At 36.6% G+C, this 27,110-nt stretch overlaps 1 protein-coding gene across 9 annotated transcripts in view; it reads left to right on the forward strand.

Moving 5' to 3' along the window:
* Positions 1–27,110, forward strand: part of CASK (calcium/calmodulin dependent serine protein kinase) — a 391,721-nt gene that overhangs the window by 150,526 nt on the left and 214,085 nt on the right. For all 9 annotated transcript variants that reach the window (XM_089904607.1, XM_022556423.3, XM_089904603.1 and 6 more), the window contains one exon: positions 5,154–5,259. In XM_089904607.1, the coding sequence (XP_089760733.1) occupies positions 5,183–5,259 (77 nt within the window). In that variant the 5' untranslated portion in view covers positions 5,154–5,182. The remainder of the gene's footprint in view (positions 1–5,153; positions 5,260–27,110) is intronic.

A 27,110-nucleotide genomic window follows, 5' to 3' on the forward strand; every position in this document is an offset into this window, starting at 1 on the left:
CCAGGAGCCATTGTGGTATCATGTAGAGAGCACTGGACTTCAGTTATTAGCTCTGCTTCCTCTACTTACTACTTGTGTGATCTCAACCGCTTGTGTATCTCACTAAACCTGGGGCCTGTTTCTTCCTTTGTAAAGTGAAACTAGATGTACCTACAGGGTTATTACAATTATTAAATGAGGACTTACAGAGGGACACTTAAAATACCAGATATTATGCTGCATAGTCTAAGGTCATTCAATAAATTTTGAAGGGTCCAAAGGGCTGCTATACAGTGGATGTTGACTACCCTTTTTGTGTTTGGTAGATTAAGCAAGATAAAACGATTAAAAACTACCAAACAAGTAAAGGATTTAGATTAACAATAGTGAAGAAATTCCAGATTTAGTTATTAAGTGATGGATTTGGGCTGTTAAAAGCTGTAGAGTTTACTTCTATGGAAGTGCTTTTTAATAACACATCTGTTTGGACATAGACTTACAGACATAGAAAACAAACTTATGGTTACCAGAGGGGGTAACAGGGGGTATGGGGGGAAGAGATAAATTAGGAGTTTGGGATTAACATGTACACACTACTATATATAAAATAGATAAATAACAAGGACCTACTGTTTATCACAGGGAACTATATTCAGTATCTTCTAATAACCTATAATGGAAAAGAATCTGAAAGAGTATATATATGTATATATTTATAACTGAATCACTTTGCTGTACACCTGAGACTAACACAACACTGTAAATTAACTATACTTCACTTTTTAAAGAAATGGTTAAAAAATCTGTTTAGATTCTTTTTGGAATGACTGAATGACTTTACAGATAGTTGTGTAAGAAACGCAGAAGAACTCACAATTAAGAGGATAATAATTAAAGCAAGTCAATTTATCCAGAGCTGCACCATTCTAATTTGGTAGCCAGTAGCTACATGTGGCTATTGAGCACTTGAAATACAACTGCTCCCAACTGAGATGTGCTATAAGTATAAAACACACTGGATCTCAAAGACTTAGTACAAAAAGAGAATGTAACATATTTCATTAATACTTTTTAATGTGACTATATGTTGAAATAATAATACTTTGGATATATTGGATTGCATAAAATATGTTAAAATAAATTTCACCTGTTTCTTTTTACTTTTTAATGCGGCTACTGAAAACATTTTAATTGTATAAGTGGTTTGCATTATATTTCTGTTGGATGATGCTGAACTAAATCCTTATTGAATGATTCTGTGAAAGCTGACTCTTAAATTTGACCTTTAAATCTCAGATATTAAGGATGAGATTGTTGCTCCAATGCTAAGAATGTCAGAAAGCATTCCTTTCCTCAGTCACATTTGTAAATACCCAACTTATTTTTGACCCCATGGTCAAATTAGCTTGCTACAGAGTCGTGGCACTCTGAAAGTGGCATCTGACTTTTAAAAGGTAGCATGAAAAATTCTCCTATTCCAAGAACAACTAATAGTAAAATGAATAATAAATACTTTTCAGGAAAATTCTTTTTAAAACAGACCGTCTGAAACGGCTTTCCTAACTCTCCCTCATTTGAGGGGCAGACTGGAAAGGTAGACCCTGGAGGACATAGTTGTTCTACTGTTGCTGGACAGCTCGAACTTCTTAGGAAACCGGTAGGAGTAGTAGTTCTCATGCCATATAGTGGGCTGATTCAATTGAAGTGTGTTTCTCCAATTTTGATCAGAAGATCTAATATTATTTCCATATTACTAGTGCCCCTTTTAAAAGAAAAGAAGTTGATGAAATATAGGCACATAGTTAAATGTAGGGGCACTAAACATAGAAGTAGATTATTTTTTAAATCTTTAAAAACTTCCCTGCAAAATTACAAAATGAAAAAGTACGAGGAAGAGTGGAGGAGTTACCACTCTTCCTTGTCACTATAGATAAAGTAGAACTTCAAAACAGCCATGGTAACTGTGGGTCAGGTGACTCAAAGGAATGTTCTGAGCTAGTATCTATAAGCAGCCAGATAATCACAATTTCAAATCATATTATTATATTATCACCTACTTTCGAATTCCTTCCTAGTCTGCTTCATGAGCTGATTTGTAGGAAAATACTATTTTTAGTTTGCTATATCAGCAAGGAGTTAATAGCAGTTAATACATACATCTTTAATTCACATTCACATCTAAAACAAACATTTTGAGCTTAACATTCTTGGAATCTATAGTTTGAATGCATATATGGTGCATTCATGTTTTGTAAACTGTGATTTTCTATTTGGGCTGTTTAATACACCCATATAATTAATACTTGAATTATGGAAAATGGTGCCGCAGCTATCCTAGATGTAGGCCATCTTTTGCATCATTGCCCTTATAAATTCAAATACATTTTTATGTTGTTAGTTTTGTGCTATTCAGTGTTCGGATTTTAGTCCCTGAAATGTCAGATCTGGTGATATTTAAATTGTTTTAATCTTTGGACGCAGGGTCCCCAGCAATCCTTCCTTCATTTTGAGGATGGGTAAAGTGATAAGAGACTAGACCAGGAGCATGTTCAGTTATATACCAAGCAGACATGTGCGTGTCAAAGAGAGGGGTCTTTAGAGCGTCCGTTTCTACTTATGATTTTTCAGTATAACAAATGTGGCACATGACAAATGGTGAATATGGGGATTGAAACACTGTAGTTACATGAAAGGGGCAAAGTTTAAAATAAACTGAAAACAGGAGAAAAGACCAGTGTTCGTTGTGGCAAACACTAAATCTCTCTTTACTTCTTGACTCCAGTGTCAGAGCACTGAATTAAAATCAGACATTTAGCAGAATAGGAAGAAATGGAAAGAGAGAAACTAAGGTGAAAACAGAAGATATGAAAAGGGTGACTTCCAGTAAAACGAGAAGCTGCAGATGAACATTAAAATGAGTACTAAAACTCCTAAACTTTTCATAGAATCAGAAGGCAGAACAATCTTAAAGGGAGAGAAAAAACTGTGCAGGCATCTGATTTATGTCGTCTGGCTTTTCAGCCTGGTCCTCCAGCGCACTTGTCAAAAGCCTTCCCCATAGTTATGACTTCCCAGTGCAAAAGCCACACCTATTCACACCTCTCATCCCCTGGAGGTGGAGACCATGTTTCATGTGTCTCTCATTTCTTCCTTCACAATGAACACTGAAGCACCCTAACCCCCTGAGCCCCACAGTGCTGCACTCCACACAGTCCTTTCACATCCATTCTCTCATTTGAATCATGCTGCTGCCCTCTGAAGTTGTAGACTGTGTAGGTCGTGCATGACCTATCACGTCCCCCATTTCATTTGCCATAAGGAAGGCATTTTGTAGAGGTTAGCAGTCAGCCGGCAAGTAGTAGTGACAGGGGCTGGACTGGCACCAAGTTTTCCGACTCCAGATCCTATGGGATTTTCATCACTGCCATTTACAAACACACAGTGTTCTCTTTAAAACAACTGCAAAAACAAACAAATCAAACCTTCTTTGACCCTGCTATTCCTTTCTTATTACCAGGATCATGTCTAAACACACCATGGCATTGTGGAAGGACTGACTTTGGAGTTAGACAGGCCAGGGCTCAAAACCTACCCCTTGTAATAGCTATGTGATCTTGAACAAGTTTCAAAGTCTCAGTTTCCTCATCTGTAAAATACCTACCTCACAGGCTTGTTGGGACATTAAAAGACAATGACCATATTAAGTACTTAGACCAGTGAGAGATAGGATAAATCTAAATTTATTATATAATTGTCTGCATCCTGACTTTGAACCTGACCTCTCCACAGAATTTGATCTTAGAACATTTATGGTCTTTTCTGGTTGAATCTTACAGCCTTTTCTCAGCCTTCTCCAACTACCTATGCCTTAATTCCCCTTATTTCCTTGACTTTCTTAATATTGTATTATTGATTCTTCCTTTTCTGGTGGCTTCTCTTTTGTCATATTTACTGACTTCTTTTCCTCACCTATACCTTGTGTAAATTTTCTAAGGTTCCTTCTGCAGCCATTGCTCTTGTTGACAAGACTAAGTTGAATTAGCAAATCAGAGAGGAGATAATGTTATCTCTTCTGCTTTGTGCAGTATATCCTTAACCTTCGTTCTTTACCTGTCTCCCTTCTATTTCCAAATATAAAAAATGTCACATTGGATTTTATTCATTGGCAAGCAGGTAGAACTCCAGCACTGTTAACACAGGAAGGCTTTAATTATCTCGTTCCATGTAGACATGGCAAGTGATACCTATGCCTAAACTATTTTTGTGTGATGGTGATGATGATAATGATGATGAGCATGGCAATGAGGATATTAACACTTTTATTTTCCAAATAGTATTGTGTAACTTACACAGTAGTCTTACCTACATTATCTGAATTTGTTCTTGAAAATAACACTGTGGGTAGTGTCCTGAATTATCCAACACATTTTATAGATGATGTAAAAAAAATTCTGACTTTGACGTTGGGAGTAGTGCCTTTTCTGTTTAACCATACTATTTTTTTGCCCCCTATTCCATGTAACTTCCCTGATGTGTGTCTATAAATGCTAGATTTTAGGCTAAAGAATAAACATCATATTCTTAGACAATTTAGGGAAAACTAAGAAAAAGAAGTAAAATTCAAGACAGCAAATTGAGTTACTTATTAGCTGATCAAGAAAGAGTTATAGGGCTTCCCTGGTGGCACAGTGGTTGAGAGTCCGCCTGCCGAGGCAGGGGACGCGGGTTCGTGCCGCGGTCCGGGAGGATCCCACATGCCGCGGAGCGGCTGGGCCCGTGAGCCATGGCCGCTGAGCCTGCGCGTCCGGAGCCTGTGCTCCGCAGCGGGAGAGGCCACAACAGTGAGAGGCCCGCGTACCGCAAAAAAAAAAAAAAAAGAGTTATAAATTTTGAAACCTGTTTACAAGAGTTTGAGGAAAGTATTTGTGCTATTTACATTTCTTATTAATAAGAGCTGACTCTAATGTATATAGATTTAAGCTGGCAAGAAATATGAGCAAGTTATATTGTCAAAGATTTTAAAGGGCAAAAAGTTAGGCTTAGCTTGAATGGGGGATTTCATCTCTATAGTTAGAGGAGTCTTCATGTTACCATAGATCACATCCATTCATTCATCATTCACTCTGATTGTCTTTTGATCCTGCCTAACAAAATGTTATGTGTTTGTTTTGCAGATCTAAAGCGGGAAGCCAGTATCTGTCATATGCTGAAACATCCCCACATTGTAGAGTTATTGGAGACATATAGCTCAGATGGAATGCTTTACATGGTTTTTGAATTGTGAGTATACATTCTCTTTTCCGAAGGGGCTGAAGTGGTTTTTTTTGTTTGTTTTAGGGTTAAAGTTTTAAGCAATGTTGATTTTAGATAATGCTGACGCTTTTCTCTTAAAATTTAAAAATACTTGTGAACTCATCTGTTTAGAAAGACCTAAAGTAATAAGAATAAAAGGAATATCTCATCGTAAGGTTCACAATGGCTAAGGAAGCAAAAGTTGGGCATATTCAGTTACCCTCACAGTTTTAGCCTACTTCAGAGAAGAAGAAATAGAGTTCAGAGGAATAGGAGGTCCCAAAATATAAAGTTCTGACTACAAGAGTCTTAGTGAAAAGGATCGGGATGGGAGTAGAGGCCTCCATGTAGCCAGCCTCTCTAGCAACTAAAAACAAGTAATAACAGACATAACTTCCTCTTTTGATATAATCACCATATTGGCATATGAAGGAAATTCTGTAGACAGCCATATATCTTGATTTTAGTAAGCCACTCGACATGTTTCTCACAAAATTTTTGTCAATAAGATGGAGGAATGTGAGCTAAGGATAGTATAATTGGGTAGTTTCATAGCTGGTTGGATGATTGTGTCCAAAGAGATTATATAAAGCCTTATGGGATGGCATACTATTCTGTTCAAAATTGTAATCAGTGACTTTGATTAGGGTCTCTCACAAGGTGGTAATCAAGGCGTTGGCCAGGGCTGAAGTCATTTTAAGGCTCTGCTGGGGATGGATCTGCTTCCAAGCTCACTCACATGGTTGTTGGAAGCACACTCTCAGACTGAGGTCCTTAGTTCCTCATGTGCTGTTGGCCCAAGACCTCCCTAGGTTCCTTGTCACTGGGCTTCTCTGTAGAGCAGCTCCATGGCAGCTGGCTTCATCAGGGCCAGCAAGCAAGAGCACAAGAGTAGGAACAAGACAGACGTCAGTCTTGTAACCTAATCTCTGAAATCACGCACCATCACTTCTGCCATATTCTGTTAGTTAGAAATAAGTCACTAGATCCAGTCCACACACAAGGGGAAGGGATTACACAAGGATGTGAAGACCCGGAGGTGGTGATTACTGGGAGCCTTGTTAGAAGCTGCCCCCTACAGAGGGCTAGCTTAATACATTGAATATCTAGACCAAATTTTAAAATGTTTTACAAGTTTGTAGCAAAGGAGCTGAAACAAAGAAGGTGAAATTTAAGACCAGTTAATGTAAACTCATTCATTCACATGTATAAGTGCAAGATCACTATGAACTTAATTGTAACTGCTTATATGAAAAAGATGTAAACAATTCAGTTAGTTGTTGCAACAGCTTTAAAAGCCTTGAATGGAACCTTCAGATACCTTAATTAGAAGTGTATAGTATTCAGAACCAAGCCATAGGCCCAGTGTGCTGTGTATTGCTCATTCTCCCTGGGGTGTTCCTAGTAAGCAGGACACGGGCATGCTTCCAGAAGGGGATAGCCAGAGTGGGAAAGAGCCTAGAAATTCTGTCATAGACTCACAGCCTTCAAAATCTTTGTCAGCAATCCTGCTAAAAGATGTTTGAAAACTGTGTACCTCCACACATATCTTTCAGTTGATATATACAAACTTTTATTGTAAGGATGTAAGTTTTAGTGTTTTGTATATTTTTAAAAATATTTTTTCTTCAAAAATCTCGAGCTGTACCTTTATCTCATTCAATTTATGGAAAATGTCTGCTATGTGACCTAAATTGCAAAGCTAGTCATCATTGTCAAACTAGTCAGCCAAATCAGACTTGCTTTCTGTCAGAAAAAAATCTGACTTCATTTTTCAAATAAAATTAAAGTGTTAATAGACATCACTGTGACAGTCATCTTACTATTGATTTATAATTCTAAACTAGATAAGGTTTTGCCGTGAATATATTGTCTGCATGAAGTAAGGTGGCTCTTCCCTTCCTTTCCAAAGCTGTTTTGCTCTCACAGATGGCTCCCTCCCTCGGTAGCTTTGCATTCCCCCATTGTCTTTTTGAAATTAGGCAGGCTTTTCAGGATGGGTGAGCGGTTTGTCTTTTGAGATGGGTTCCTTCGAGTGGAGATACAGAAGAGAACTCAGCAGACCACAGACTTGTTTTCAGACAGACCAAATTATGGCAAATGTAGATATGGCTTAAATGCCTTAAAAATATCCTAATACATGTATCCCCTGGAAGGGCTTTGAGTACTCCCAGAGATACCCAAGTCCCACTTTGAAGACCACTTGGCATGGAAGAGCTGTTGAAAAGATGGGGAGACTTCAGTTACCCAAGAATCTATTGATCTTCTTTTACCTCTATAAGAGTCCCCAGATCAGAAGCCCATAGCAGGTCATGATGGATGTCTTTAGTTCTTTGAAATATCGTCAAATGTAAGAGGATTATGTATTTATTCAGTGTAGGGTGAGGAGCTGTAACTATAATCAACAGGTGGCAGGTATGAATGAAGTGGCTGTCCACGAATGTACCGGCTGTCTTACAGAGTCTGCCATTCCTCACTAGAAATGCTCAAGCTAAAGCTGGATCCATCCAAAGGTCCTGAAGAAAAGGCTTTAATTTTGGACTAGAGAGAGCCTCTAACGTCCCTTCCAATTTTAAGATATTATAATTATTTTCATTTTATTCTTTATTCAAGAAATCTGTTTCTGTCCTTTTTTTTTTTTTTTGCTGTACACGGGCCTCTCACTGTTGTGGCCTCTCCCGTTGAGGAGCACAGGCTCCCCGGACACGCAGGCTCAGCAGCCATTGCTCACGGGCCCAGCCGCTCCGCGGCATGTGGGATCTTCCCATACCGGGGCACGAACCTGTGTCCCCTGAATCGGCAGGCGGACTCTCAACCACTGCACCACCAGGGAAGCCCTGTCCATATTTTTATTCACTGAGAAAACTAAAAACCAGATTTTGCCATATACTATGAAGTAATGAGCACAGAAAGCCAAATTTTAAAATTTACCTAAATTTCACATTTGCTGTCTGTTTCAAAGGGGTCTAAGTGACAGTATAGTAGAGAGAAGATGATCCTTGGTGTCATAAAACTTGGATTAGTATCCCACCTCTGTCACTTTTACTAATTATGTGACTTTGGCCGTAATCTCTTAACTTTAAAATCTTCATAAGGTTATGAAAACTAGATGAGATAACTGTGTGAATTCACCTTATAAAGTGGTGACTTGCTCTACAATGATAAGGTATTGTTTCCAGTGGATTTAACAGCTTAGTTTTAGTTTCTCAATGTTGAATTATGTGGGATTTTTAATATAGCTAATTTTGTATGATTCAGTTGTGTTTGGAATAATTCATTGATGGCTATATATTGAGAATAAGACCTCATTAAAGTTGCATATTTACTGGCCCCCTAATCTCACTGTTAACCCAAATCACTAGAACATGGCTTCCTAGTTTTTAACCTTTTATTTTGGAAATTTTCAAATAAAAGAAAATAGTATAATGAACTTCAGTGTACCTATCACTGAGCTTCAGTAGTTATCAATACTTTGCCGTTCTTGTTCTATCTATCCTTTACTGTTGTCTTTTTTTTCTTGGCAATTTCTAAAGCAATATCATTTCACCTATAAATACTCCTGTTTGTATTTATAAGGACTGTGTGTGTGTGTGTGTGTGTGTGTGTATAAAATACTGTTGTCATATCTAGCAAAATCAACAATAACTCCTTAGTATCATGTCATAGTCAGTTAATGTTGCTTTCCCTGATTGAACATGAATTTTTAAAGGACCTATTTCTCAATTTAGAATTGTTATATTAGCTCTAGGAATCTGGAAGTAGATTATAAATTCACAGTTAAAATAGCTGTTTCTCAAAAGGGCTAGAAACAATATAGAAATATAAAATTGTTCTTTTGTATTATCCTTTTTTGTAAATTTACCTTGACAGTTGTCCTTGCCCTGTTTTTTGCATTCCCTTTGATTTCCTCAGTTTAAAACAAATGAACAAACCCAAACCATACACTACTGTAAGATTTAAAGTCCTGTAGATCAAAGAGCAAAGCAGTAAGTTTGTGCATGTCTCCACCTACTGGCTAGGTAAGAGATTGCTTACATAGCTGCAATGTAGACAAGGCTACACCAGAATTTTTCTGGCAATAGATCTAATGACCCCTGGTATTCAGGGTCTCATTGCTCAGGTTATGGGTTATCTGGATCCTTTCCACAGTTTTCTGACATGACACCAATACAGAGTAGACAGGAAATGGAAAGCAAATGAGATAAGGTCAGTTGACTTTGCTGTTTGTTGGCTGCTTGGAAATAGCTCTGATAATTTTGATGGAGAAAAGGCTAGACCAAACAATATATTTGGGTTATCAGTGAGTTTCTTATTATGGTATCCATATCTTTCTTTGCCACAGACTATCTATAACCAACTCTCCCTTTTCTTCCCTAAACTGAAGTCATGAAATTATATGGCTCAATCTTGTTGCTTATCATGTTAGCAAATCCTTAGAACTAGTTGATACAAATGATTTATAAGTTTAAAGCATACTCAAATACAGAGACAGAACCAAAATTTTAGCACTGGATAAGATTAGAGCAGTAGATTTCAAAAGTTAGCATTGGAAAATCATGAGTAGAGCTCGTTAAACCAGCATGTACCCAGGCCCCAACCCCTAGAGATTCAGTTTCAACAAATGTGGGTCCAGAAGTGAGAGGTCAAGAGATGATTGACCTTTAAAGTAGGGGTAATACCATTTCGAGACTATGTTGTCATTTTTCCCAACACACTCAGTAGTTTGTTACGAATCTGCATGTGTTTATACTATATCTATTGCTTTGGGATTATACTTAAATTAGGACTTGTCTGTAGCGGTTTGCTGTTATTTTTTAAAATAAACATTTAAAACGTAGGTTCAGTTTTAAAGACAGGGCTGTGTCATGTCACACACACACACACACACACACACACACACACACACACACCCTGCACCCCACCAAAAATTAAATGTTTATTTCTAAGTCACACATCAAAGCTTATGTTTAGTAATGTCTGATACTTGAAGTTAAGCTGCAAATCCTAAATTGGCTGGCCAAGAAATTTTAATTACCTTATTATAGAATGATTACATATACCACAGGGAGACTATACAGTAATTAAATATGGTCTTAAAACATTTCTGACATGAAAACAATAGTTTGTATCTTTTAAAATAATATTAACAGTTTGTATTTTTGAAGCTCACAAAGGAGATAGACTGAAAGCTCTTTATTTATTTAAATTTTATTTTTAAAGTTTTATTTTTAGTCTGGTGTTTATGCTCAGGGAAGGGAATGTTTGTGGAATTCATTTATACTGATAGAGTAGAACTGATTACTACTTACCAGCAAATTTGCCACTTAAGAGAAAATATATTTGTTTCATATCAAGCAAGAAAAATCTGGACTATAGCATTTTAATTTATATGAACATTTGTACATATTTTTATAGCTAATTTTATCTATTTTGATTTTTTGTTTTTATGGGTAATGATAGAAATTGCTATTCATTCATTCAGCACATATTTATTGAATGCCTACTTAAGTGCTGGGTAATAGGAAATGGTTGGGAAATACTGCTTGGTCCTAGTAAACATTAGAAACTTGATATGGTAATTCAGTAAGCTAAGATACAAGAAAGGACCTAGCTGAGTGACTGTGTAGGCCTTTGATAAATGCTAGTTGAAAGAAAACAACTTCTGTGTCATTAACTTTTTAAAATTAAACATTTCTCTTGACTTAGGTTTACCACTATACTAAATGTTTAGTTGCATTTTAACTATGTGTCAGGGATACCCAAGACCATTCCCAGGTCTGATGATTCATTACGAGGACTCACAGGACTCAGCATATAGGCATATTCACAGCTATGATTTATTAATAGCTAAAGGGTATAAAGCAAAATCAGCAAAAGGAGAAAGTGCATGAATTGAAGTCCAGGGGTAACAAGGCACAAGCTTCCAAGGGTCTTCTGCCAGCAAACATTTGTGACTACACATGTGAGATGTTGTCTATCAGGGAAGCTCATTAGAGACTCAGAGCGCAGGGTTTTTGTCGGGGGCTTGTCATGTAAGCACCCTCTGCCTGGTGCATACCAAATTCCAGACTCCCAGAAAGAAAGCAGGTGTTCAGGATAAATCATATTGTTTGCACAAGCAGTTTAGACACAGTGAGCCACTCTTTTCAGTTAGGAGGGGAGGAACCCCTCCAAGTTCCCAGATGCCAATCAAGAGCCAACCTTGTAGGCAGGCCTTGCAAGCCTTTTGAGAGATAATAGTTAGGCCTGGTTAAATACTTAAATAGTTAACTCTTTTCTGCACAAACTAAAGTAGAGATCAACAGGAGAAGGGTTTGAGTTAATAAACTCCTGGATCTGCAAACAAAATATACTTACCTATAAAGATAATTGCAGAGTTTGGGGTTTTAAAAAAACTTTTAACTGTAATTACTGTATCATTTTGATATCTATTGGGAAAAAAATGTAGGTGTCCCAATTTTTGTATAAAACAAATCCTAGATTGAGATGTTACAGTGTAGAATAGATATTAAGCTTTGAATACTTTAGGAAACAAACTGCATCCTGACTCCTACTATCTTAGAAATGTATTTGAAGTTGTCAGTCTCATAATTTTTTTATATATGAAAGCTCATCTTCAACCACTAAAATAATTTTGAATAAATTTATGTACATATAAAATAGGAAGAAAAGTCAGTTAACTTTCTGTTATTTAAAAGAAGTAGTTCATTTAAAATGAAAATTATAAGTTGTTTTTAGTGTAATATACATTCTTTGTACAAATTTAGAAATTATGGAAAATTATAATGACAAAAATACCATTTGCAAAAGGTAATCACAGTGAGCATTTCAGAACATTTCCTATGTATAGTCATGATCACAGTTGCACTAAATTGAGATCATTTTATATATGCAATTTTGTATCCTGATTCATTTAACTTAATAATTTTAAGCATTTTATTATACCATTAAATACTTTTTAGATACAACATTTTAATGGCTGCATTAAGATGTCTGAACTATATGCATGTGCCATATTTAATATTTTCCCTAAAGTTGGACATTTACACTGTTTTCTGTTTTCTGTATTAGAAATAATGTTATGATTAATAATATTCTTGTACATAGTTACTTGTGCTCATGCCCTGATTGCCTATTTTCTCAAGATAAGTTTTTAGGAGTAGAATTACTAGATATTAGAATTAGTGTATGAATGCATACAAACACCTACATCACACATAGATTTAACCTTTTTCAATAGAATGTATTACATTTAGAAAAATGCATACACAGAACTATACAAACATAAAGAATTATTATAAACAGCCACGTACAACCCAAGTCAAGGAATTTTAAAACTGCCAGCACCTCAACAGCCCTCGAATTCCCCTTTCTGATCATAACCCCCTGCCTCTCTCAGAATTAACTTTAATCTAGACTTCACTTCCATGTTTTTATATCTATACCATCTAAATAGGTATCCCTGAATAGTGTAATTCAGTGTTTTCTATCTTTTTAATCTTTACTTACATGGAATCATAGAGTATACACGTGTTTTGGTCTGTGAGAATATCCAGGTTAGTTTGATCTCCTTCACTTTGTTGCTATATAGTGTTAGTGAACAAACATTCACAAGTTATTTATTCATGTAAATGTTAATATGTATTTGGGTTGTTTCCAGATTTGGCCATTTGAACAATACTGTTGTAAACAATCTTGTACCTGTATCCTGGTGCACCTAAGTAAACGTTCATATAGGATGTAGACCTAGGAGTGGAATTAATAGATTTCAGAGTATGTACAGCTTCAGTTTTCCTAGATAATACCAAGCTATTTTCTAAAGTAGATGTATAAACTGACCCTTTACCAATGGTATATGCCTCTCTAAGGTTATCCAAGTCCTAGTTTTCCTGTCACTGCCCCTGTTTAAAATGCTGTTGTTTGTCCTTATTCACAGTGCCTTCCTTTAATTCTCATGATTAATTACTACCTATGCTACACACCCTTGCTAATACTTGGCATTGTTGGAATTTTTGCCAGTTGGTGTGTAGTAGAATCTCCTTGTAGTTTTTCCCGATTATTCTTCCCTAATTGCCATTTAGTGACCTATCTCTTCATTCTTGTAATGGTATATTTTGATTAACAGAAGTTTGTGATTTTAATATAGTCTAATTTATCATTTTTAATTTTATGGCCAGTGTTTTTGTATCTTGTTTAAGAAATATTTACTCCCCTGAGATTATGAAGGTATTCTCCTATGTTTTATTATCCATCTGGAATTGATTTGGGGTATACTGTGAGGTAGCAGTCTAGTTTCATTTCTTCCCATATGGATATTCAATAGTCTCAGCACAATTACTGAAAACACTGCTCTGCAGTACCACTTTTGCCGTAAATCAGGCATCTGTATAGGTGTGATTGTTCTGGGCTCTATTCTGGTCCCTTGGCCTATTTGCCCGGCATTGTGCTGTTGTCTTATTTACTATGGCTTTACAGTAAGTCCTGGTAACTGATAGAGCAGGGCCTTCCACTTTGTTCTTCTTCAGACATGTCTTGAGAGCTGTACTTGTCTTTGCATTTTCCATATACATTTTAGAATCAAGTTGTCAATTTATACACACACACACACACACACACACACACACATACACTTAAAAAACTGTTGGGATTTTGCCTTGAATTATTAAATCTTTATAAGCAACTTGAGAATAATTGACAGACTTATTATTGAGTCTTCCACTTTAGGAACATGGTGTCTGTCTTCCCATTTATTTAGGTCTTTGATGTCTTTCAATAAAGTTTTATACTTTTCTCCATAGAAGTTGTGTACATTTTTTGTTAGATTCTTAGGTATTTGCTTTTAAAAGTAGATCAGTCTGGGGCTTCCCTGGCCGTCCAGTGATTAAGACTCCACGCTTCCAATGCAGGGGGCACGGGTTTGATCACTGGTCGGGAAACTTAAGATCCCGTATGCTGCATGGCACAGCCAAAAAAAAAAGGTAGATCAGTCTCTCTCTTTCTCTCTTTCCCTCCTTCCTTGTATTGACGTATACTCCTTCTATTCATCAGGCTCCATCAATTCCAATAATTTTTCTGTAGAACTGTTTGGATTTTCTGCATACCTGATCATATCATCTGTGTATGAAGAGGATTTTGTTTATTCCTTTCTAATTCTTTTACATTTTATTTCTTTCTCTAGACTTTACTGCAGTGGATAAAATATCCAGAATAATGGTGATAGCAAATCTTTGTTTATTTCTGATCTTAGAGTTTGCTAAGCATAAATGGATGGTGAATTTTATCAAATGCTTTTTTTCTGTGTATATTGAAATGATCATATGATTTTCTTCTTTACTCTGTTAATGCAATGAATTTCATTGATTCTTTGGTTAACCACACTTGGTCATGACGTATAATCCTTATAATCCTTTTTATATATTGCTAGATTTGGTTTGCTTATATTTTGTTTAGACTTTTTACATCCATATTTGTGGGAAGATTATACTATAATTTTCTTGTACTATTTTTATCAGGTTTTTATATCTAGATTATGCTAGACTCATAAAATGAATTGAGGAGTATTCTCTGTTTGTTGTTTTTCTTATGTGATTGGTAGAACTCACTTATAAACCCATCCAGGCCAGACTTTCTTATAAGAAGGGTTTTAATTTCCGATTCAGTTTCTTAAATATTTATAGGAATATTCAGGTTTTCTAGTTATTACTCTGTCACTTTTGGTGAATTGTATTTTTCTAGGAATGAGTGCATTTTATCTAAACTTTAAACAATTTTGTCATAAAGGGGTTCATACTATCTCTACAGGATCTTTTTCATTCTTGATACTAGCAATTTATGCCTTTTTTTTTCTGTCTCAGCCTTGCCAGATATTTACCAGTTTTATCAGTCTTTTAAACAGTGACTTTTAGCTTTGTAAATCCTTTTTATTGTGTGTTTATTTTCTATTTCAGTAATTTCTGTTTGTTGTTATTTCCATCCTTCTACTTTGGGTTTAATTTTCTAGGATTTATTTCCTTTTTAAATTTCAACTTTCTTGTATCCTTGGGTTTTAGATGCGTCTCGTGTTAAAGGCATACAGTTGTTTTTTTATTCTGGACTCTCAATCTTTGTCTTTTAACTGAAGCATTTATTCCATTTACATTTAATTTTAGTATATTTTGATTGACATTGTGGTCTTATGAGCTTTCTATTTATACTACCTATTACATCTTTCTTCACCTTCCCTGATTTATTTGGATCAGTTGAATATTTTTTAATCATTTCATTTTTGTTCTATTAATTTGGAAGTTTTAGCACCCTTTGCTGAGTGTGTACCCCAGAAATTACAGTATGCCTCCCTAATTCATCAAATCCTAATATTGATACCATTACTGTCTTCCTGAACAGGACAAGCACTGTAGAACACATTAATTCCATATAATGCAACCTTGACTTATAGGCTATTGTTTTCATGTATTTAAATTATATTTGTGTGTATAAATGCATGTTACATGTATTTACATCACTCCAAGTTATTATTTTTATTCATTTAGATTTACCTACACACATCCTTTCTCTGTTATTTATTCTTTCAGCATCTCTAAGGTTTTATCTGGATTCATTTTCCTTGTGTCAGTCTGCTGGGTGCGAACTCCATTTGTTTCAGAATTTCCTTAGATTCCCTTTAGTGTTGAGGGATATTCACTGAGTAGAGAATTCTAGGCTGGCATTTTCTTTACCTTAGATATCATTCTACTGTCTTCTGGCTTCCATTGATATTAACAATTCAGCTAGCAGTCTGTCACTTTTCTCTGAGGGTAGTCTATCTTTATTTTTCAGGTTATTGAAAAAATGTTTTATTCATCTTTTGTTTTCTGTAGTTTTCTCTGTGATGTGGGGTGTGTATGTGTGTGTGTGTTTTAATCCTGCCTTAGGTTTTTAGGTCTCTTGAATCAGTGTATTGATATTATTTATGGTTAGGGAATATTCTCAGCCATTATCTCTTCAGATATTGCCTCTGCCTTTTTCTTTCTCTCATCACCTTTGTGACCCAATTAAGTATAGATATAAGCATACCTTATGGTATTCTCTATATTTTCTACCTTCTTTTCTGAATTTTGTGTTTTTCCTTTTTAAAATCTATATTTTTTCTCTTTTTTTGCAAAAAAAATTCAAGCTCAGCTTTTATGTTCTGGGACACAGTAAAACTTCATTATTTAATAATCTATGTTGGATAATCTCAGTATATGAAATCCCTGTTTGTCTTTATTATCTGTCATTTTTGCTGGTTCTTGGTCAAAATATCTTACCCTTTTATGTACCTGATTCATTTTGACCGTGTGCTAGAAATTATTTTGAAAATTATTGGCGTTGAACGATGCTTTCTTCCTCTAGAGAGAACTCTAATTTGCTTTTACTAGGCACCTTTAAGCACTAGCAGTCTGGGACTATCTTAATCAAGGTTCAAGGCTTAGATTTTCAGGGCCATTCAGAGAGAAAGCCAGATTGCAAGTATGTGAAGGGGCTGATCACTTCCGGTTCACCGCTAGCTCTTTAGGGTCTTAGGTCAACGCTGGAGAGTAGTTTATGATATTACCCTGAATTCTGACTTTTTTCCCCTTAGAGATCTGCTGTATAAGCAAATGTCCCCAGGACAAGAAGGACTCTGATCCTTGGCTTTACCTCTCTGAGTTCCCATTCTTTAGCCAATATTCCTGACAATTTGGTTAGTACGTTGATGCTTTAAGGAAGTTTTTTTTATCCAACCTTTCTGTTGTCTTCACTGAGACACATCACCTATCAGAAGTCTAGCCAATAGAATTAAAACTCCTTTTACATAGTGTCATGTTATTCTTCATAAAGATTGTACCAATTTATATTCAAACCAGTGGTAGATGAGAGCATTCATGTTTACGTTTTGATAGGTCAGAATGACATTTTGGTTTAATCTGCATTTATTTTGTTGCTAGTGTGGTCAAATATTTTAAATGTATGTTTACCCATTTCTTTTTCATCTGTTCACTTTCTTCAGTTTTTTGTCATTTTGTAAGAATTCTTTATTTACTAAGGATATTTACCTTTTTCATGTATTTGCAAATATTTTGCCGAAATTTGCCTTTTTAATTTTGTTTACATTATTGGACTTTTTTGTATATTGACTTTTTTAAATATGCAGAAGTTTAAAATTCTGTCAGAGAAAAAAGTTACAAATAAGCAAGAATGAAGGCTAGAATGAACCCTGTGGTGCTGGATTAGAATTGGAGGTGGTGGAATGACAACATATTTAGTTTAATATGTGTACACGCACACGTATGTATAGATATGTGTTTGCATGTATATATACATATGTACTTATATATACATATGTACATACAGGTAGATAGATACAGAAATAAATATAGATACATGTGAATGGGTTAGTACACATACATACGTTTCTGCCACTGAGAGGACCTTAGAAGCAACTACACTGCAGTAGTAATGAGCAAGCCCACACCCACATATTCATTTATAAATACATTCTCTAATAGAAGGAACTGAGGCTCTTTAGAGAAATTATTATTCTAGGACTGGGGCAGAGAAAATACAAGTAAGCCTGGAGCATTTTACAGTGCCTGGAAGTTAGGAAGTGGTCAAAAAACAAAAAGATGGGGACATGTGAAAAGGTCACAGGGACCAACCTGAAAGAGCTCCCAGTGACCGAAACTGGAACAATTTGGGCAACAAAATAAATAGCATAGTACTAGACTATAACCCAAGGTATAAATTAAGTATATATGAGCCCATACCAATATAAAGAAATTATTGAACAAATAAATAAATGGGAAAGAAGAAACAAACCTTCCTTACAGAAGAATTCCAAATAATATATGTAGATAATCCCCTCCCACCTTAAGAGTAGACTGGACTTAGTGACCCCGCTTTTGAAGAACAGAGCGTAGAAAGGGGAACATAGTAAGTTTACAGTGGAGAAACCTGGCTGACCCCTCTTAACCAAAGAATCAAGTTAACATCACTGATGATAAGTCATGTGGATATCACGTGCCCCCTGAGGTGGTGTTCTGAGAAAGGCACTTCACCTCTGTGGTAGCCTTCCCCCAAAACCCACAGCAGTCATCTAAAAATGAAAAAAACTTCAGAACAAAGAAAGTACATTAGTCAACAAACCGTGAAGTCCAAATACAATCTGGAGTTGAGTTAATAGTAATGTACCAGTATTACTCTCTTAGTTTTGACATGTTTACTGTAGTTGCCTAAGATGTTAACATTAGGGGAAGTTGAGTGAGGGGTATACAGGAACTCTCTGTACCATCTTTGCAATTTTTATGTAAATCTAAAGTTATTAGAAACTAAAAAGCTTTCTTCGATCATAATTAAACAAGCAAACAAACATGAAACTATGAGTTTACACCATTATTTCCAGTTTAAAGTAACAATTACGGATTTTTATTTAGTGAGACATTTATTAGATAATAAGGAATTGTTAAAGTCTTTAGTGTATGATTTTATAATTTTAGTTATTTTACAAAAAGAGTTTCTACATTTTGGAGGTAAGTACTGAAATATTTATGCATAAAGCCTGGGATTTGCTTCAGAATCAGGTGAGGGGTGAGCAGTGGGTACTGGGTTGAAGTATAGGTAAAATAGGATTAGCCAGTGAGTTGTTAATTATTGGAGCAGGGTAATGGATATATGAGCCTTCATTACTCTACACTTTCTACTTTTGAAATTTTCCATAATATAAAGTTTTTCAAAAGCAAGAAAGAAATTATACAGTTTTTACTTAGTTTTTTTAATTTTTAAATTATTTTTTAAATTTAGGTATAGTTGATATAATATGTATGTTACAGGTATACAGTATAGCGATTCAGAACTTTTAAAGGTTGTACTCCATTTCTAATTATTATAAAACATTGCCTGTATTCTCTGTGTTGTATGATATATCCTTGTAGCTTATTTATTTTATAACATAATAGTTTGTACCTCTTAATCCCCTACCCCTTGCCCCCACCCCTCCCCACTGGTAACCACAAGTTTGTTTCTCTATTTATATCTGTGAGTCTGTTTCTTTTTTGTTATATTCACTCCTTTGCTTTATTTTTTAGATTCCACATATAAGTCACATCATGTCTTTCTCTGACTTATTTCACTCAACATAATATTTAGCATAATTTAGTAAAATTTTGCTTAATTTTTAAAATTTTATATTTGTACATCTTTTCACTGAAAATCGGGGTTTCTTGCCACATTAACATACTTGTTTCCTCCTACTAGTTTAAATATATAATAAAAGTAAGACTACTGAATACAGATTAGGATTTCTTAGCCCTTCTTTTCATCCTTGAGTGTATCCCAGTAGGGATGCACAATCAAAACACTGGATTTTAAAGTCACTTAAATAACTGTTCTCTTTGTGGTTATGCCACAAGCCTGACATAGAGTTAGGTTTAGAGATCCTTGTATTGAATAGATGTTGCCCAGTTTCTCCCAACATTAACATTTTGCAAAACTAGTATGATATCACAACCAGGGTATTGCACTGATATACTCTCCTGATCTTACTCAGATATCTGCATCAGTTTAATTTTAGGGATTGCCTCTTATTTCTTCTTGACTTAATTTTGTTTTTAGATTATGAAAAACATATACATGATTGGAAAGTCAAACTTATGAATAGGGTTCATTCAGAAAGGTCTGGCTTGCATCCCCGTCCCCATTCACTTCCCACCTTAGAGGAAATTATTTTGTAAAATTAGTTTTAATTTTATTTTTCACTATTTCTGTTTGAAAATATAAGAAAATATGTATATATTTATGTTTTTATAGCACCTCCTTCTTACACAGTCTTATATACTCTCTACTAAACTTTGATAATTTTTAATTTAACAATATGAAAATACCAGCGATCTCTCCATAGCAATATGTAGACATCTCCTTCATTCCTATTTATATCTGCTTAGTACTCCATTATGGATATAGAATTGTTTATTAAGCCAGTTCCCTATTGATGGACATTTGGATCATTTCCAGTCTTCTTCTTTTACATTAATAACCTTATGCATACATCATTTCATACTGTTGTTAATGCCAGATTCCTTCCATAAATGTTGTACCACTTTGCATTCCTACCAGCATTGTATGAGAATTGTAGACTTTACATTGTAATCTAAAGAACTGAACTAATCTCTCAGTCATATTAATTAGTAAATATCTCATTTCATTCTAAAACTGACCTTACATGTATAAATCTAGACAGAGTTGTAGATAAATTCTGTTTTATTTTTATGGCCTTAGTCCATATCTGTGGACTTGACCAGAATGCTGTTAAGTAGAGTGGATTTCATATCATTGTGAGGTTACTGGCCCCAAGAGAATTTTTTGGCACTTCTTGGTTCCATCCTTCACTAAACTCCCTTATTCCTCAATCAATATCCAGTGCTCATGCTATGCATGAGCTCAGTTCTGAGATATGCTCCCTATATGCTCTCTTGGTATCTCTTTGCTCCCATTTGGTATCCCTGTCTGGTAGCTCATTTCCTTAGTGAGAGAGAGAGAGAGTGAAATATTAGAGGACTCGAAGTAGAGATAAGGTCATTTGTCCCTTTACTGGTTGTTGTCTTGAGTCAATAGCAGTGTCTTTGAATATTAGTATGGGGGTATGAAAAATGTATTCTGTCTTTTTGCCAGACTCTAGAAAGTATTGTTTGTCTTAAAGATACTCTTCATAATTCTCATGCACACCATAGAGGGCTCAAGAGGTTCACAAGAAATAGGGGCAAAATCTTGATGAGCTTTTTAAGACATGGCAAGGATTTTGGATTTTATCTTAAAGATGCGGATGCCATCATAAGCAAAATTATATGATCAGACTTCCATTTTTAAAGCATTCTTTGGCTACAGTATTGCTATAGGGTTGGATTTGGATGTGGGGAGAATTAGGAGGCCATTACAGTGATTTAGTATGCATGTTGACAGCTAGGATAGATCAGTGTCAGTGAGATGAAAGGAAGTGAGTAGAACCTGAAGATATTTAGGAATTAGAATGGACAGGATTTGATGATTGGATGAAGGAAGTAAGGAAGCAGGAGTCAAAGTTGACTCTGGTCTCTGGCTCGAGCACCTAATAAGATGATGGTACCTGGAAATAGATGGTGAAATATGTTTTGGACATGTTGAGTTTGAAGTTTCTGTGAGACATCTGAGTGAAGTTGCTAAAGATGAAGCTGAATATGTAGATTAGGAGCACAGAGAGAGATCTTTGATAGATACAGAGATTTTGGGATGGTTGCTATTTACATGGTTTAGAAGCATGTATAGAGGGAGAGGAGAAGGCTTGGGGACTGAGGATCTTCCAAATTTGAAAGGGTTGGGTGTAGAACAGGAGGAATAGCTAGCAAATGAGATAGCAAAGGAATAGCTCAAGAGCTGGAAAGAAAATCATGACAACAGGATGTCACAGAAGCCAGGTAAAGAGAGTATATCGAGAACAACATTGTGGGGAAATGAAGCTTTTCGGCACTTCTTGGTTCCATCCTTCACTAAACTCCCTTAATCTTCAACCAATATCCATGTGATGCATGAGCTCAGTTCTGAGATATGCTCCCTATATGCTCTCTTGGTATCTCTTTGCTCCCATTTGGTATCCCTATCTGGTAGCTCATTTCCTTAGTGAGAGAGAGAGAGAGTGAAATATTAGAGGACAAATGGAGAGGCCTGTACTATTGTCCTAACTCTGTCACCAACTTTATCCATTTAGTAATTTTTGTTTCTTAATGCCTTTTAAGAGATATAGCTAGAAGCTCAGGACAGAGGTGGATGGACATGGAAACAATTATAATGAGAAGGACGAAGAGAGGAAAGAAGAGAAAGACCCCTCATAGAGGAGACAATACTGAGGTTTGAAGGATGACCAGGAGTTTGCCAAGTGGTAATGGCAGAGACAAAACTAGAGGAAAGTTGTAAAGATATAGGAATCTCATGAAATGTAAAGAAAGGAAACAGAATGAAGTCAGGCCTCATAAGAATGAGAAAGAAAAACCTCAGGAAACGGGTCACTACTCCCTTCATCCCTTGGGGTTTTGCATCTACTTTGCTCTGGAAAGACCAGCTTGCCCTGTTTACTCAAGGACTTGCACATAGCCCCAAACAGGCGCCCCAGTCCCCAAGTCTGCATGACCTGAAAGGCCAAGTATTTCCTTCTGCTTCTCTTACTTGACATTCCAGACAGAATAAGAGCATATGAATGAATGAGTGAATGAATTTATCTGATTATCTCAGTTTCCTCCTTCTCTTCTAAAACCCTGAGTATCCTAAGGTATTGACCTGACCCCCTATGGATAACCTCCTTTTGAATCTGGGATCTGTTCCATGTCCAGCCAGGGCAAATAAAAGCCCACTTCTGTTTCCATGCTTGGGCTAGGGTTCTCAGTGGAAGAGTTTAATAGTGTATGGGAGGCAAATTGACTGTATGAGTGGGAAAGGAGGTAAGCATTATAGGCAAGGCAAAGAGCATGTGGAATGGCCAGAAATCTGACTCAGCTTATATGGTTGGGGAACTATTAATAATAGTGGGCTGTTACTTTGGAGCAAGGTACAAGATGAGAGAATGACTGGAGATGAGCTTGGACATGTAATAATAAAAACCTGTGGTGATGTGTGTAACTGCACTGCTACACTTTATACTTGCTTATTGTCTGTTAATTCCTCTCAACAACCCACTAAGGTTAATTACTAAACCCATTTTACAGATGAGAAAACTGCAGCTTAGGAGGTTGTGGCTTGCTCAAGGTCACAAAGTTGGTGTGCTGCAGCCAGGATTCCAACCTAGGCAGTTTGACTCTAGAGCCCTCACTCTTAATTGCTCTGATATGTCTAGGGCTTTTGCTGCCATGTTAAGGATTTAATACATCCATTCACAAGTGTTTATTGAATGCCTACAATGTTCCAGGCACTGTTCTAGGTGCTGAGGATTTAACAGTGAGTAATTCAAAGTCTATGCCGACATGAAACTTATATTCTAGTGGAAGAGACAAACTAACAGTAAATGTGTGGTATTAATAGCCAGTAATGATAAGTGCTATGAAGAACAGGGGCCACGTAAGAGATAGAGAGTGATGAGGATGCTACTTCAGATAGGGTGTTCACAGAAGCCCTTTCTGAGGAGGTGACATTTGATCAGACTTTAAAGTTTATTCTGTAGGTGGTAGAGCACATAGAAATAATTTTACCAAGGTAATAATATAATCGGATTTGTACACTGTAGAGAGACCCCTAGACTCCGTATGAAAAATGTAGTAGAGGGTCGAAATTAAAGTCAGTAAAGAATTCCAGTCAAGATGGGATTTTGGAGTTCAACTTCTTCATTGTAACAGAGACTGAGAGCCCCTAAAGGGAAGGGAACTGGAGTCTAGCTCACCACATGAAATTCAGGGATGAGACAGAGACGCTCCACCTTAAACAGTGGCTAAGAAAAGCTCTAGCCATCATATATAAAGAGATAGCTCAGGGGGACCGAAAAAGAAAAACAAAAACAAGAAATCCCCACTTAAGATTAGTGTTCAAATGAAATTTTCAAAGCACACAAGGAAAAACTAACATCCTGAAACAAACTCAACATAGGAAATTTGGTCTAAAGGAAATGGAAATAATAGGAAAATCTGAAAGGGACTTCAGAGTCCTCAAAAAGATAAAGAGAACAGGTAGCATTCATAGAACAAGAGGCTGTTCTATTTGGTAAATGTTGAAAAATCCTTCAGAGAGCATGTGCATGTGTGTGTGTGCACTGTATGTCTGTGTTTGGAATCAATACGGCCAAGTCAAAAGACGGTATTGAAGAACCAACATAGAACAAATCACAGTTAAACAGAGACAGTAAGTATGAAAGAGAAGCTAAGAGTCATGGAAGCCACATTGAGAAGATCCAACATACACAAATTCATACAGAATTCCAGAAGTAGAATGTAGAGGGAATGATGGAAGAGGGGAGACCTTACTCAAAAAGATAATAGTCCAAAACTTTCCCAAATTGAAGAAAGACTATCCCCTTTAGAGAGATAAGGTTCGGGGAAGAAAATTACTAATTTACTTTTGGACCATCCAAGTCTGTGGTGACTGTGGGACACCTACCTGGTGATGTATGGTACACAGCTGCCCATATGAATCTGGCCCCCAGGAGAAGAATCTGGGCTTGAGGTGAAGTTGAGGAGTCATAACCATTAGAACAGGGCCCATTTCACCTCTTGGCACCTCAGTTTCTACCCTACCAACTTGTGAGAATGAAATGAAATGTGGGAGTATTCTGATAATCAAAACACTAGATAGTCTTACCATGACCTTCATTGTCATTGTCATAAATTCTGTTTATTACAGAGCCTCAGGATTAGAGGTTAAGAGCCAGGATTCTGGAGCCAGATTGCTTAGGTTCAAATCCCGACTCTGCTACTTTCTAACCGTGTGACCTTGGACAAGTTATATAATAACATTTGTCTTAAGCCTCAGTTTCCTCATCTGTACCTGTCTCTTTGTGTTGTTATGAGGGTTAAGTAAGTTATTACATGTAAAGCTCTTAAAATGGTACTTGGCGTGTAGTTAAATGCTCGGTAAATCTTTGTTGTTAGCTATTAACGTATCTGCATTTAACAGGAACCTTCAGTATCTTATTCCAGAGGAGTGACTGATGTGAAAATCATAGTTTATGAGGATAATAAATTTAGGGATCTGTGTCTTCCTGTAATACTCAAAGGATCTTTCTAGTTAACTGCTGACTTTTATTTGTCCACATACAGAGTTTTGTTGCTGTTTGCAAATTGGCCGTGATGTTATTTGAACAGTCAAAAATTCCATTTTCTTTCTTTGTCATGTTTGAAACTTGGAAATAATTCATGGGCATATGGAATCTTCTCGTGAGGGCATAGTAATTGTTCCATTTTTCTTGCTAAATTAGAACAATTTAACCTTGGGCAGACACCTATGCCTCTGTTTTTGTTTATATCTCTAGTTTTATAAGTACCAACATTAACATTTTCATGTTAGCTAGGAACTTGCCTAGAAGTAAGAATTATACCAGCCAGTTTGATTTCAGAGTACAAATGGTGGTAAAATGAAAACAAAATCAATAATTAACTGTGTGATTTTTTAATCCCTGATGTGTTTGCTCAAGATGGGATCGTTTTCCAAATTAGCCCACCTTCGTCATCTGCAAAACCACATCAGAGTGTGGCATGATTATTACAGTTCTTTAGATGTTCTGTGAGACGGTTAAACAGAGGACACGCCAGAAGTAGAACTGTCAAAGAATGACCCCGAATCCTTGCATTCCACAAATGGCTAGAAGGAACATGTTGCGGTTTTCATATCTACATCGTTTGAAGGTGTGCTCCCTCCTATAGGCCAGGAGCTTTACTGCTATTGGTTGCAGGGACTGCATTGAGGAACCTGCCTCCAAATGAAGAGAAGGCTTTAAGGAGCAAGAGGGAGAACTGTATTTCTAGAGAGAAGAGGTGGAAAGAAGAGCTGGAGAGACTTACAAAGAATCATAAATATATTCCCCCATACCAGAGTTATAGGAACTTATGCAGGATAGAAAGTCAACTGATGCAATGATTATGATTGATTTGGTTTTGAGTGGCAGAGGTTCTATCTTGACTCTCACCTGTGAAAGTAAATAGGATTAGATCATAGGTCTAATTTTTTTTTTAGAATTAATGAAGTTAAAAGATCTGGGGAGGGCTTCCCTGGTGGCGCAGTGGTTGGGAATCCGCCTGCCAAGGTAGGGGACGCAGGTTCGAGCCCTGGTCTGGGAAGATCCCACATGCCGCGGAGCAACTGAGCCTCTGCGCCACAGCTACTGAGCCTGTGTTCTAGAGCCCGCGCACCACAATGAAGAGTGGCCCCTGCTCGCTGTAACTAAAGAAAGCCCGCACGCAGCAATGAAGACCCAATGCAGCCAAAAATAAATAAATTTAAAAAAAGATCTGGGGAGAGTAGGCAGGATAGAAAAGAGAGAAGTTCGAGTACCTGGGTCTTTGGATACTTTTGCCCTGTGCAAACATAACGGGGGCCATATAGTAACCAGTGTCTTAGATGAACTCTGTAGACCTCATGCTGGGAGCAGAAACAAGGGTACTTTGGAAACTTAGTTCCTCCCTAGCACCATGAAACCCTGTCTGTCTCCTGGTCATACGGGAAAGAAAGCACAGATGAGATTCTCTTCACTTGTGAGGATTTGCAGTAATTTTTTAAAAGCCTCTTAAAGAAGTAGAATATCACTATCCTTTCAACAAACCACAAAAGTCTATGTTTAGAGCAAGGGAAAAGTATAACCTCCTCCTTCAAAAAGGTGAGCAGGAAGGATGGGGTTATACAGGGGGCTGAGAGTCAAGAAGCTGAGGTTCTAGTCCCAATTGCCATGAATTAGCTACTGACCTAAAGCAAGTCTTTCAATTAAACTTCCAGTTGTAAAATTCTGTGATATGACTCATCATGATTTCTAGCTGGAGGCCCTCCCCTTCTTTTGGTTTTTCCTTCAGAGCTTTAACTGAAAGAGGAAGAGAGTGTGTGTGTATGTGAATGTTGGAGGTTGGGGAGGTAGGTATTTAGGAGTGAGGATTAGTGAGAACACTGAGGGCTAACAGTAAAGTTCTTACCTAGTAAACAGAACAGAGTTTGTTGCTCACAACTGCCTTCCTTTCTTTTCTGGGAATTTCAGAAAACCACACAGAGGGGCATGCTGCTCCTGTCTTAGGATCATTTGCTATCACTTGTAGCTGGAGTTTCCTCATCCACTAGGAGGCGCCATTGTCAAACAGCATTGATAAGGGGTCAAGAAAATGGTGACAAATCAACCTTTGATAGCTAGACAAGGC

This window comes from Delphinapterus leucas, chromosome X, assembly GCF_059928025.1.
Source record: "Delphinapterus leucas isolate spDelLeu-1000000601 "Yukka" chromosome X, BTC_Dleu_Yukka2, whole genome shotgun sequence".
NCBI lineage: Eukaryota > Metazoa > Chordata > Mammalia > Artiodactyla > Monodontidae > Delphinapterus > Delphinapterus leucas.